The sequence below is a fragment of the Vanellus vanellus genome (assembly GCF_965231255.1).
Source record: "Vanellus vanellus genome assembly, chromosome: 1".
Classification (NCBI taxonomy): Eukaryota; Metazoa; Chordata; class Aves; order Charadriiformes; family Charadriidae; genus Vanellus; species Vanellus vanellus.
In genome coordinates, this window is record NC_138905.1 from 16021469 (window position 1) to 16033704 (window position 12236).

The window sequence follows — 12236 nt, forward strand, 5'->3', positions numbered from 1 at the left end:
GGTACAGATGGTTTTAAAATTTGTACATATAATTTTTAATAAAAAGAAATAATCTTAAGGCATCCATCTGATGTAGCTATTTTCTCTCACTCACATCTACTTTTCTTGCAACAGCCAAATTAGTCTCTCGCTCTTTCTCCCAGTAGCACGTGAATACTATAGCATCATTTCTGTCTCATCTTGGGCTTCTCAGTCTCTGTCTCCAGGACTCCCTGAAAGCATGCATCACTGCCTGCATTATGCCTGTGTATATGAATGCATGTATATGTATACATTCTGCCTTGTTGGGTATGTAGCAGCCATGACTCCTTAGGGAGCACACTCGTCCTAAGAGCCCATACTTGCATTGCTTTCCAGTAGCACACCCTTCTCTGGATGCAGCCAGATTCCCCTGCGTGCAGATCCTATCCTGTGAGGAGCTGTGAGTTTTCCTCCCAAAGAAAATCAGTGTTTTGGAGTGGACTTCAGATTCTCCTGAAATGTTAAGGTTTGTTTATTGGGAAATTTGGTGGCAGTGATGCTGTCTAACCTTTCAGGTTCTTTGTCCGAGTGTCACTTAGAGCATGCACCTGTGTGGCCATGATTTACCTTTTCTCCTTGTGTAAAGGCCCAGCTTATGTGCTGTTGTTGAATTTTGCTTTTAATAAAAGATCCTCTTTTGAGATTGACTTATTTGGTGAGGGAAATAATAAAATATATCTTATGCATTTCATCATTAAAATATTGCTGTTGCTGCTAAATTTCCAGAAATTGAAACACATTTATAAAGCTATGGTCTATCTAGCTACTGTATTGCTAGAGCTGTTTGTTTGTCTTCTGAATAATAGTTGTGTATTTCCTGAGCTTGTCCCCTCTCCTCATTCCTCACAGTCATCACGGCCTTTCACAGATAAAAGACGAGACCCATTCTCCATAGATCTGACAGCTCCCTTCTTTGTCAGAGTCACTTCTTCAAACTGAATGTACCGACCAGTGTCTGATAACTAGAAGGAAGAATAGCTCTTTGGAGTAAAGTGAATAGGTTCTAAGTTATTCCAACTGTAACAAATTTCTTAAGGAATATAGAGATCTATACTGTACAGTTTTATTACATAATTTATGTATTTTCATTTAACAGCTTCATTTTATCATCTTCCTAATTCTGTATTCTACTACTACTTAAAATTTAGAGATTCTAAGGAAGATAAGACCGTGTACCTTGACCTTGGTTATGATACTGACTGTAAATATAATCAGCTGTTAATTCTCCACTGGGAAATTATATGTTGTGGATAGTCTGTGGTGTTGTAGTTGTGGATTACCTGTGCCACTGCTACCTGTGCTGGTACCACAAGCACAGCTGAACTGCTCTTAGAGCCAGCTCCAGTGCTGCCCCACAGCTGCCCCTGTGCTGGGGCAACTTAGGTGCCCCATGATGTGCCTGCAGAACCCAGCATGCAGAGGCTGGAGTTAGTTTTGTATAGATCGTTTTGTTAGCCTAGGCTCAGCACCAGCTGTGTTGAACCTCCAGCAGGGCTGGAAGAGGCAGGCATGCCCCTGCTGAGACTGGCTGGGGGTGACTCCCATGGGTGAGAGCACACAAGGTGGTGGCGGTGGTGGTGCGTGTCCTGCCTTCCTTGAGATTTTGTGAGGTCTTATTAGTGTGAAGGTATATTAACATAGTTGTATTATCTTATGTCTGTCTCAGCCTGTGAGTGCTCTGAAATAATCATTCTACTTGGAATAATTCTGAACTAAAGTGGAAGTTTCCTGTGATGGAGGGAAAGACATTGAGTGCTGTAATTGATGGCTACCAACTCTTCAAAAAGGATAGGCAAGGAAGGAGAGGTGGTGGGGTGGCCCTCTATGTTAGGGGAAGTTTTTAATGTCTGGAACTTAACAGTGTGGATGACAGTGTTGAGTGTGTATGGATAAGAATTAAGGGGAAGGCCAATAAGGCAGACATCGTGATGGGAGTTTGTTATAAACCACGACAACCTCCCAATCAGGATGTAGAAGCCGATGAAGTATTCTATAAGCAGCTGGCAGAGGTCTCATGATCATCTGCCCTTATTCTTGTGGGGGACTTCAACTTCCCAGACGTCTGCTGGAAATACTACGCAGCAGAGAGGGAACAGTCATGGAGGTTCCTGGAGTGTGTGGAAGACAACTTCCTAACACAGCTGGTGAAGGAACCAACTAGGGGAAGTGCCCTACTGGACCTACTGTTTGTTAACAGAGAAGATCTTGTGGGGGATGTAAAGGTTGGAGGTCGCCTTGGGCAGAGTGATCACGAAATGATAGAATTTTCAATTCCTGATCACGTAAGGCAGGGAGCCAGCAGAACTGCCACCTTGGATTTCCGAAGGGCAGACTTTAGCCTGTTTAGGAGCATGGTTGAGAGTGTCCCTTGGGAGGCAGTTTTGAAGAGCAAAGGTGCCCAGGAAGGCTGGGCATACTTCAAGCAGGTGCTCTTAAACGCACAGGAGAAGACGACCAGCCTGGCTAAACAGAGAACTTTGGCTGGACCTCAGGAGAAAAAGGAAAGCTTACATTCTCTGGAAAAGGGGGTTGGCAACTTATGAGGACTATCAAGGTATAACAAAGCTATGTAGGGGGAAAATGAGAAGGGCCAAAGCTCAATCAGAACTCAGCTTGGCCACTGCAGTTAAAGACAATAAGGAGAGATTCTTTGAGTATATCAATAGAAAAAGGAAGACTAGGAAAAATGTAGGCCCACTGGTGAATGAGACAGGTGCCCTAGTGGTGGAAGACACAGAGAAGGCAGAGTTACTGAATGCCTTCTTTTCTTCGGTCTTCACTGCTAAAGCTGTCCCTCACGAATCCCACCCTCTGAAGGCAAAGGGGAAGGTCTGGAGAGAGGAAGATTTTCCCTCAGTTGAGGAGGACCGTGTCAGAGACCACTTGGCCAAGCTGGACATTCACAAGTCCATGGGCCCTGATGGCATGCATCCACGAGTGCTGAGAGCTGGCGGATGTTATTGCTAGACCACTCTCCATCATCTTTGAACGGTCATGGAGAACAGGAGAGGTGCCTGAGGACTGGAGGAAGGCTGACATCACTCAAAAAAGGCAAGAAGGAGGACCCAGGGAACTACAGACCGGTTAATCTCACCTCTGTCCCTGGGAAAGTAATGGAGCGACTCATTCTGGATGTCATCTCCAAACATGTTGAGGAACAGGAAGTTATTGGAAGTGGTCAACATGGATTTACCAAGGGTAAATCATGCTTGACCAATCTGATAGCTTTCTATGATGTTATAACTGGTTGGCTGGATGGGGGGAGAGTCGTAGATGTCATCTACCTTGACTTTAGCAAGGCTTTTGACACTGTCTCCCATGACATCCTCATTAGGAAGCTGAGGAAGTATGGGCTAGATGAGGTGACAGTGAGGTGGATTGAGATTTGGCTGCGGGACAGAACTCAGAGGGTTGCGATCAGCGGCACAGAGTCTAGTTGGAGGCCTGTAACCAGTGGTGTCCCCCAGGGGTCAATACTTGGTCCAATTTTGTTCAATATATTCATTAATGACCTGGATGAGGGGACAGAGTGTATCCTCAGCAAGTTTGCTGAGGATACCAAACTGGGTGGTGTGGCTGACACCCCAGAGGGCCGTGCTGCCATCCAGCGTGACCTGGACAGGCTGGAGACCTGGGCAGAGAAGAACCTCATGAGGTTCAACAAAAGCAAGTGCAAGGTCCTGCACCTGGGGAGGAAGAATGCTAGGCACCAGTATAGGTTAGGGACGGACCTGCTGGGAAGTAGCTGAGAGGAGAAGGATCTGGGGGTCCTTGTAGACAGTATATTATCCATGACCCAGCAATGTGCCCTTGTTGCCAAAAAGGCCAATGGAATCCTGGGCTGCATAGGGAAGAGTGTGGCCAGTAGGTCGAGGGAGGTCATTCTCCCCCTCTACTCTGCACTGGTGAGGCCACAACTGGAATACTGTGTCCAGTTTTGGGCTTCCCAGTTCAAGAGGGACAGGGAACTGCTGGAGCGAGTCCAGCGAAGGGCAACTAAGATGATTAAGGGCTTGGAGCATCTGCCTTATGAGGAAAGGCTGAGAGAGCTGGGACTCTTTAGCCTGGAGAAGAGAAGGCTGAGGGGAGACCTTATTATGGCGTACAAGTATCTGAAGGGTGGGTTGAAGGAGGATGGAGCCAGGCTCTTTTCAATGGTTCCAAGTGACAGGACGAGGGGCAATGGGCACAAGTTAGAATACAGGACGTTCCGTTCAAATACACTGAAAAACTTCTTTACGGTGAGGGTGACAGAGCACTGGCACAGGCTGCCCAGGGAGGTTGTGGAGTCCCCTTCTCTGGAGATTTTCAAGACCCGCCTGGATGCAGTCCTGAGTAATGTGCTCTAGGTAATCCTGCTTTAGCAGGGGAGTTGGGCTAGATGATCTCTAGAGGTCCCTTCCAACTCTGAAAATTCTGTGATTCTGTGAAGTGCTGGAGTGTGTCCAGAGATGGGTAACAAAGCTGGTGAGGGGTCTAGAGCACAAGTCCTACGAGGAGCAGCTGAGGGAACAGGGGTTATTTAGCCTGGGGAAAAGGAGGCTGAGGGGAGACCTTATTGCTCTCTACAACTACCTGAAAGGAGGTTGTAGCCAGGTGGGGGCCAGTCTCTCCTCCCAGGTGACAAGTGATAGGATGAGAGGAAATGGCCTCAAGTTGAGCCAGGGGAGGTTTAGATTGGATATTAGAAAAAACTTCTTCACCAAAGGAGTTATCAAGCATTGGAACAGGCTGCCCAGGGAAGTGGTTGAGTCAACATCACTGGAGGTATTTAAAAGACATGTAGATGTGGTCGTTAGGGTCATGGTTTAGTGGTAAACTTGGCAGTACTAGGTTGACAGTTGGACTCTATGATCTTAAAGGTCTTTTCCAACGTAAACAATTCTATCATTCTGTGAAATTAGAGGGGCTCCAAATTATTATTATTATTATTATTATTATTATTATTATTATTATTATTATTATTATCCATGGTGTCCCAGTCTATCATTGTCTTGGATAATGGGGAGTTAACTGTATTTCATCCATTTGGGACACAAAAACGCAAGTCTGACTGAAGCGTGTATCTTAGAAAGGCATTCATTTAGATTTGTTTCTTCTCTTGTTCTGATTAGTTCATTCTAATTAATAATCTGTTTATGAAATAAGACAAGTGAATATTAATTTGCATAACATAGGAATGTGATTACAATAGGCATAGTTCAAAGTATTTCTGAAAGTTGCCGGACCTTTGAGAAATAGGTGAGTTTGGAACCGAGAAGGTGGAGTCCATAGTGCCCATGATGTTCATTGGCTGAAACTTGGCCTGGGATTTTGAGATATGTGACAAAAAATACATGTGTAAGCCAGGAATAACTCTTCTGAAATCAGTAGAGTTAAACTGTATAAAATCATGTGGTGTGTTGAGAGCAAGTTCTCGGTCTCCTGTTGAAATTTGGTCTATGTTTAACCCACTGACCTGAGTGAGGTCCTTGAGAGTCATAACACTGCTTTGCCATCAATAGGATAGAAAAAAAATGTATGATTTGGCTATGACTTTTGTTTCATAACCCCACTTGGGGCATTTGCATCTTCCATGCAAGGATGACATGCTATGGTGCAGATATTTCTGTTTGTGTCTACCCTTTAAGATATATTAGCGGTTTTCCTGCTCTGTAAATAGAGCTGGGTTTTGTGAACTGTGGGCTGCCAAATTTGGGGGCTTTAGATGTGTAATGGCTGAATTTAATTTGTTTGGGTGGGGTTTTTAAGGGGGTTTAGCCCTTTGCCACATGAAGAAATTACAGTGGCTAATTGAAAGTGGGGCTTGTGGAAAGCATTCTAATTTTCACTAATACTGAAGATTAATCGCTAATCTCTTGCCAGCCCCCATCACTCAGAGCAGGCGTTTTGGCTTTGTGTGTTTTGCTCTAAGAGAGCGTTGCCTCATGTTGCCATAAATGTGGCCTGAGCAGTCTCCTGATGGCCTCTGTCCACAGGAGCAGCTGCAAGGAGCCAGGTCTGCTCCCCCTGGCTTGGTCACACGGGGGGTCCCATGCACTCTGCAGCACGGCCCAGGCTGGTGCGTTTGCCTTGGTTTGCAGGCCTGCAGAAGGCACAGCTTACAGATCTGGTTGTCAGAGAGTGCTCGAGCACATCCTTAGCGGCCCCTGAGAAGCAGAACCTCTTGTTAAATCCCAGGCTGACATTCCCTGACTGCTTAGGAAGGCTGCATGTCTGATGTCTGCGATGTGTTTAGCTGCTTATTCCAGGTGACATTAATGGCACAAGCATCTCTGACTGTTTCTGAAGCGAACTTGACTTTGAGCACTTAAATGGGGAGTCTGCAAAAAGGGACGGCTCAAGCTATCAGAACAAGTTAACTGTGTAGAGGATGCCCAGCTAGGGATCCTTTCTTAGCATTACCTTCTTAGTCTTGGTGCTTTGCAAACAACCCCATAGACCCCCATTTCCTCCTCGACTTACAAAATTATGCTGCTTTTTATGGTTTGTTTTGCAGAACTGTTGTGACGACTGCTTAATACTCGTAAAAAGTAGTATGAGTGGTAAAATACAGTGGGGAAAAGAGCAATGGTTAGATGGTTGTTGAGCGATGGAAATATTTCTCATGTGTGCTTCATGTAGTTTGATATTTTTACAGCTTATTATTGGTGAATAGATACATTAAAACACTTCAGCCTCTTTTGGTCATTCATCAATTATTTGCTTATTTACTTGATTTTTGTTGCTAAAATACTTTAAAAACTGTACCTTCGTACAGTCATCTGAGCAATGATTTGCAAACATGGACTCCAGTTACCAGCAGGTAATATCTTAGTGGAATTCTCTCCTATGTAATGCTAACAGCAAAACAACTGTAATGTGTCATGGAAGGATCAATAGCTTACACAGTTTCAAAGATAATTTATTCAAAACTTTGCCAGGATACAAACGGCTGTCATTTCTCTCTTTTTGCCTTTATTCATTTTCCCCTATGTAAGGTCGTAATTGATTTTGGCTGAGACAAACTAGAGCGTGAAGAGTCATGTCTAATATTGGAGTGACACCACACACTTAAAACAAGATCCGTTGTGCACAGCAGGACATTACTCAGTTGTGGTACAGCGCTTTTTGTCTTACTGTGAAAAAAAGATCAAATGTCACTGGACAAGTTCTGAATTTATCTGCATGCCAGTTTACCCTTTATTGGGAAAAATCCCTGGATTTTGCAATGACGAGCTTTTGCAATCCATGTTTTTTGTTCCTTTTACATTTTGCACAAGTCTGTGGCACAGGGGTATGTGTGTAGCTGTAAGTTACTCTAAGCAGTTTTTTTCTAGCAAGTTGTTTTATGGAATCATTCTGATCAACCAACCCTCAGCACAATGTCACTATAACCTTTACGATCAAGTATATTTTTGTTGTAGAGTTAACTTCAATAGACACATAGGTATTGCCTCAGGCCCATTGCCTTCCTGAGTTTACCCTGCTGGAATACTGTGGAGCTGTGAACTGGTGTGTGTCAGCAGTGTTGCAAGAGGGGTGTTGCTGGGGATGGGGTAGCTCTGACAGGGCTGCCTGGTTTTCTCATGGTAGAGAGCAGTCCTTGGGCAGCCCACAGAGCCTGACAGCCAGCTGCTTTCTGCTGTGCCTGCAGGCCAGCACCAAAAGTCCTGAGAAGCCTCAGGACTTTACTTTGAGGGTGGCAGAGCACTGGCACAGGCTGTCAAGAGGGGTTGTGGAGTCTCCCACACTGGAGATATTCAAAACCCGCCTGGATGCCGTCCTGTGCAACCTGCTGTAGGTGACCCTGCTCTGGCAGGGGGGTTGGACTAGATGATCTCCAGAGGTCCCTTCCAACCCTGACCATTCTGTGATTCTGTGAAGCTGCTTGTGGAGGTGGCTGGGGGGATAGAGGCGAGCTGGGTGTTGGGGAGCAGCAGCAGGGTGGGAAGCGCAGGACCTAAGCACCGCTTCTTGTGCCTGTGTGTAGCTCAGGGCTTGAGCCCATAGGGGTAAGTGCTGTATCCCTGTGGCCTGTGAGTAGGATTTCAAAGCTGCCCTCAGAGTTAAACCTGGATGCCAAGACTGTCTCTTGGTGTGGTAGTCTCTGGGTGCCACTTTCACCTGAGCCTTGCGAATCAGGACAGTCATCTCAGTCCAAACCTAAGAGTCAGCCAAGCCCATAACTTGGTAAGGACAGCAGCTAAAAAAAGTTACTCAGGGGAGATGGTAAGTACAGGCAGAGCAAGTAGTGCTTCTTCCCTGGAAATCTCTCTGCTGCTCCTGATGCTCTGTGGCTCCAGGAGGAGCTTTTATTATCCCTCCTTGAATATTTCTGCCGTCAATTTGTCCATTTGTTTCTGAGCCAAGACTTTTACCTCCTGACATGTTTGAAACATAATTTAATTATTTTTTAATGGCTCCAGCAAAATTCTTCTTAAACTCTCTTGTGCCCACCTTACTATGCTTATCCTGCCAGCCATCATAATGACCTGGTTGACCGTGTATCTACTTTGTAGTGAAAATACCAGCTACATTTCTGTAGGGCTGATGATTCTCTGACATCTTCTTGGAAGCTAACACTCCCGTCTTTTTGGGCAGCAAAAGTATATTGTGATTTGTTACAGGAGAAATAGAGAGTAGTTCAGCTTGCTTCATAACAAAGAACTGTCAGTGCTGCTTCTAAAATATCCCACTAACACATTCGGATGAACTTCATGAAATCCCAGTCTGGGGAGGAAGGCTTTGCCTGGTTGATGCTCAAACACTGATTATTCACCTGAACTCAAAAATAGTTGCTTAGCAAGGTTCTGGGGTTCTGGTATTCTTGCCTTTTTTATTATTTTTTTTCCTAACAGTAAAGGATTTGTAAATTTTATTGTAAAATGAATTAAGCTCCCTGCAGGCAAATGAAAGAGAAAATTTAGAAGTATGTAGTTGGAAATAAGTGCAAAAGGACGTGTCTCTTTGACAGTCCCAGTAACTTGTTTCAAAGAGAAGTAGTCTCCAAATTATGTTAGTTTTGTGTTAGATGTCCCTTTTTTTAATGTTATATTATTTTTTGTGTTGGTAAAATGTGCTGAGATAGCTGTCTAGAGGAGTTAAATCTTCATATCTACCAGTGATGTACAGAAATGACAGCCAAAGCCAAATACCCTCCCCGAGTTTGGGGAAAGCTTTTGAATGGAAACAGAGCACTATTTTATGCGTTCTTGTTAGAAATATGTCAAATTCCATTTTTTTTATATGAGCACATCTGCTGAGATCTGCTGCTAATTTACATGCTGGAAGTAACAGCTGAGACATCTGATGGAGGCAGTCATGACTAGTGTCCTGAAACTAATTTGGCCCATAACCCTATTGACAAAATGAAAAGTTTTGAGGAATAAAACAGCTCCCTGTATTACAAAACAGCAGTTGCATAAAATGTATCTGCTCTAATTAAAAAAGTGTCTAAATTTCTTGTCTTTTTATTAAAAAAATATGTTGGGGGAATTAGAATTCACATTTAAAAATAACTTTTCTGGTTATGTTGCTCTCCTGTTTGTTTATTTATGTGTTTGGGGTTTGTGATAGTTTATTCACCAGAGGTTTTCTTGTTCATGACTAGCACTTGGAACCGCTGTAGTCGGGTTTCCCAGTGTCTTTCTCGCCACTTGGACCTGTCACTACTGTATGTCCTTGCACAAACCATCTGCGACTGTGGTTCAGAAATTGTAGCTTTGCTCTGTTTTTTTTCTCCCCAAAGGAATAAAAAGTCAGTTTGCATCTCGGGCTGGTGCTGTCTGTCCTGTTTTCTCAGTGTTTTGTTTTGTTTTTTTTTTCTTTTTATCTTGGCTTGAATGTTCAAGAAATGATGCATAACTCCCATGTAAAATTAAGTGGGATAAAATAAAAAAGTTCAATATTTTTCGTTTTTCAATCCCATGTAAACATTAGGAGCAATTTTTAAGGTTGAATGTTAATAAGCACTGTAAGGGCATACATTTTTAATGGAGCCGCTGCCTATGTTTGAAATTAGGTCATTCAGATTTTCTTCTTACTCTTTATTCCAGCAGTTAACGTATCACATGAAAGCAGAGTTCAAGACCACTGTTTTATACTAATTAGAAGCAGACTGAAGGTTGTATTTGGAAAGCAAAACGTAAAACTTTATTTCTTTATCTATTTTATCTCCAGTAGCTCTTGAAGAAGCTGGTAAACCTGGAAATGAAATAGAGGCAAAACTGTGTGCTTTAAGATGTATTTTGTGATCTCTCCCAGTTGGAATCAAGACAGGAGTCTTGACTCCAAATGTTTGCAGCACACAGTTGGAGATGTGCCAAGATGGCACTGTAAAACGGTCATTTGCACTGTAAATCTGGGATTTGGGCAGGGGTTGGCATTGTTACTGACTTACCCAAGGAGTTTTAGAGGTTAGTCAAAGCAAAAGTTGATCTTTCAGATGAGATTGCAAATTAGTCTTTTTCTGTATAGGAGTGTCTTTGGTGCCAGATTTCTAATAGGTATATTTTCTAAAAGTAAAATTAAGGTTTTTTTTTCATCTTTTTTTTAATGCATGCTTGCATCATTGTTTGCAAGATGCCGATTTTTGTGCTCTCAATAAATAATGGAAATGCAGTTCTAAGTGCTTCACAGCCAGTCATGAACAGCTATAGGTTACTCACTCTTAAGAAGCTGAAAATGGTCTTGAAAGCTTACTGGTTATCTGCCATATTTATTAGAAAGCCGCTTAAAAGTTTGTGTATGAAGTTAATATAGGTTTCTATAAAGATACAAAAATAATGGTTAACAGTTTTGTACATGTTGCACTTTGAATGAAGATAACATTGTTATGTTTTAAGTGTGTTAGACTATCACAAAAATAATCTAATTGAAATGTGTTTTCTTTCAGCTCCAGTGATAAACCGATTCACCAGACGGGCATCAGGTAAGTTGGATAAAGTTGCATGTTTCATTGGTCTACATAATAGTTGAAACATAATGCTGATGGTGATTGTCATGTGAAACATAATACAATGTTAGTCAGATTTCTTTAAAGATGACTGACTTGGGTGAGCCTCAAATTTGTTATCTGGTTTACTGGAAAATGTAGCCACAGTTTCGGGCCACAGAACTTGCATGAAGCCGCCTTGTTGCTCTGGAATTCCTGAAAAACCTGAGATTTTCTTTTTTCCTTTAACAAAATTAATCTTAATCCTAACAGAACTTAACTTTGAAAGCAAGAGCTGAATGTTGTCTGATGCAGGTTGTTGACAGCCTGAAACAGCAATTTGGTGATCATCTCTGCATGAGAAAATATACAACCGTGCTAGAAATCTCCTTGTGTTTTTCAAAACAGAGCTGGTTTGTGTACATGATGAGTTGTTCTGCTGTGCAGAGCTGGCTGATCGGGTCCTAGAAGCAGCACTGTCGTGGTGGTGGTGAATTGCACCTGCCTAGTTTGGTGCCAATTTGTGTATTTTTTAAGTTAACTTGGTTTGTGCCGGCTCAGAAGACTATTTAACAGATCCCTCCAAATTATATAACATTAAAAATGAATATTCTTGGCCTCTCCTTATTGTTCTGATGTATCATAGCCTTTAGGCTTCATTTTTGAGGGCTTTTTCTCCTGAAGCATAAGGCCTAAGTCTTACTTGTTTGAAATACTATGAATCTGAATGTGGGGTGTAAGAGCCACCACTAAATGTAATGAGACTCACAACTAACTCCTAAGCATCAGCAGAGCAGATGTGAGCTGTTCCTAGTAATCTCAGTATGCTGAGTTTAAAATCTAGCTGTAATACACTTTCTGTTTTAATTTTTAGTAAATGTAATGAAGTTTGTATTCCATAATACAGTAAGTCTATCCAGACTTCTAATTTTGCTAGTTACAACCTAAGTCAGATAGTTCCTTGTCAATATAAAGATACTAGTGGAGATCTTCAGGATTACTAATCTGCATAGAAAAATTGAGGTTGCATTTGCAGGACTGGTACTTAGCATATGTAAGTAAGAAAATGTAATGAATTCCAAATATTTTTATGTTTTAAGTAATGATAATACTTCATGAGGTACTGTAGCATGAAATGAAAGGAACTATTCGTTAACTAGCACTCAGTAACAGTGAGCAGGGCTTTATGCAAATTACATTGAGTGTTTTAAGGAAAGTTTTACTGTGACTGATTGATAGCTGACTTTAATGAATGCAGTCCTTACAACAGATTTGTGATAAGCTTTTTGCATTTCAGTAG

The 12236-nt window shown here is 42.5% G+C and overlaps 1 protein-coding gene across 1 annotated transcript in view; it reads left to right on the top strand.

Annotated features, from left to right (window-relative positions):
- The window catches only part of PRKAR2B (protein kinase cAMP-dependent type II regulatory subunit beta), a gene marked incomplete at both ends in the record, with an annotated part of 93714 nt that overhangs the window by 26000 nt on the left and 55478 nt on the right, over nucleotides 1-12236 (top strand). The window contains one exon of the mRNA XM_082498506.1: nucleotides 10898-10933. Within this exon, the coding sequence (XP_082354632.1) occupies nucleotides 10898-10933 (36 nt within the window). The remainder of the gene's footprint in view (nucleotides 1-10897; nucleotides 10934-12236) is intronic.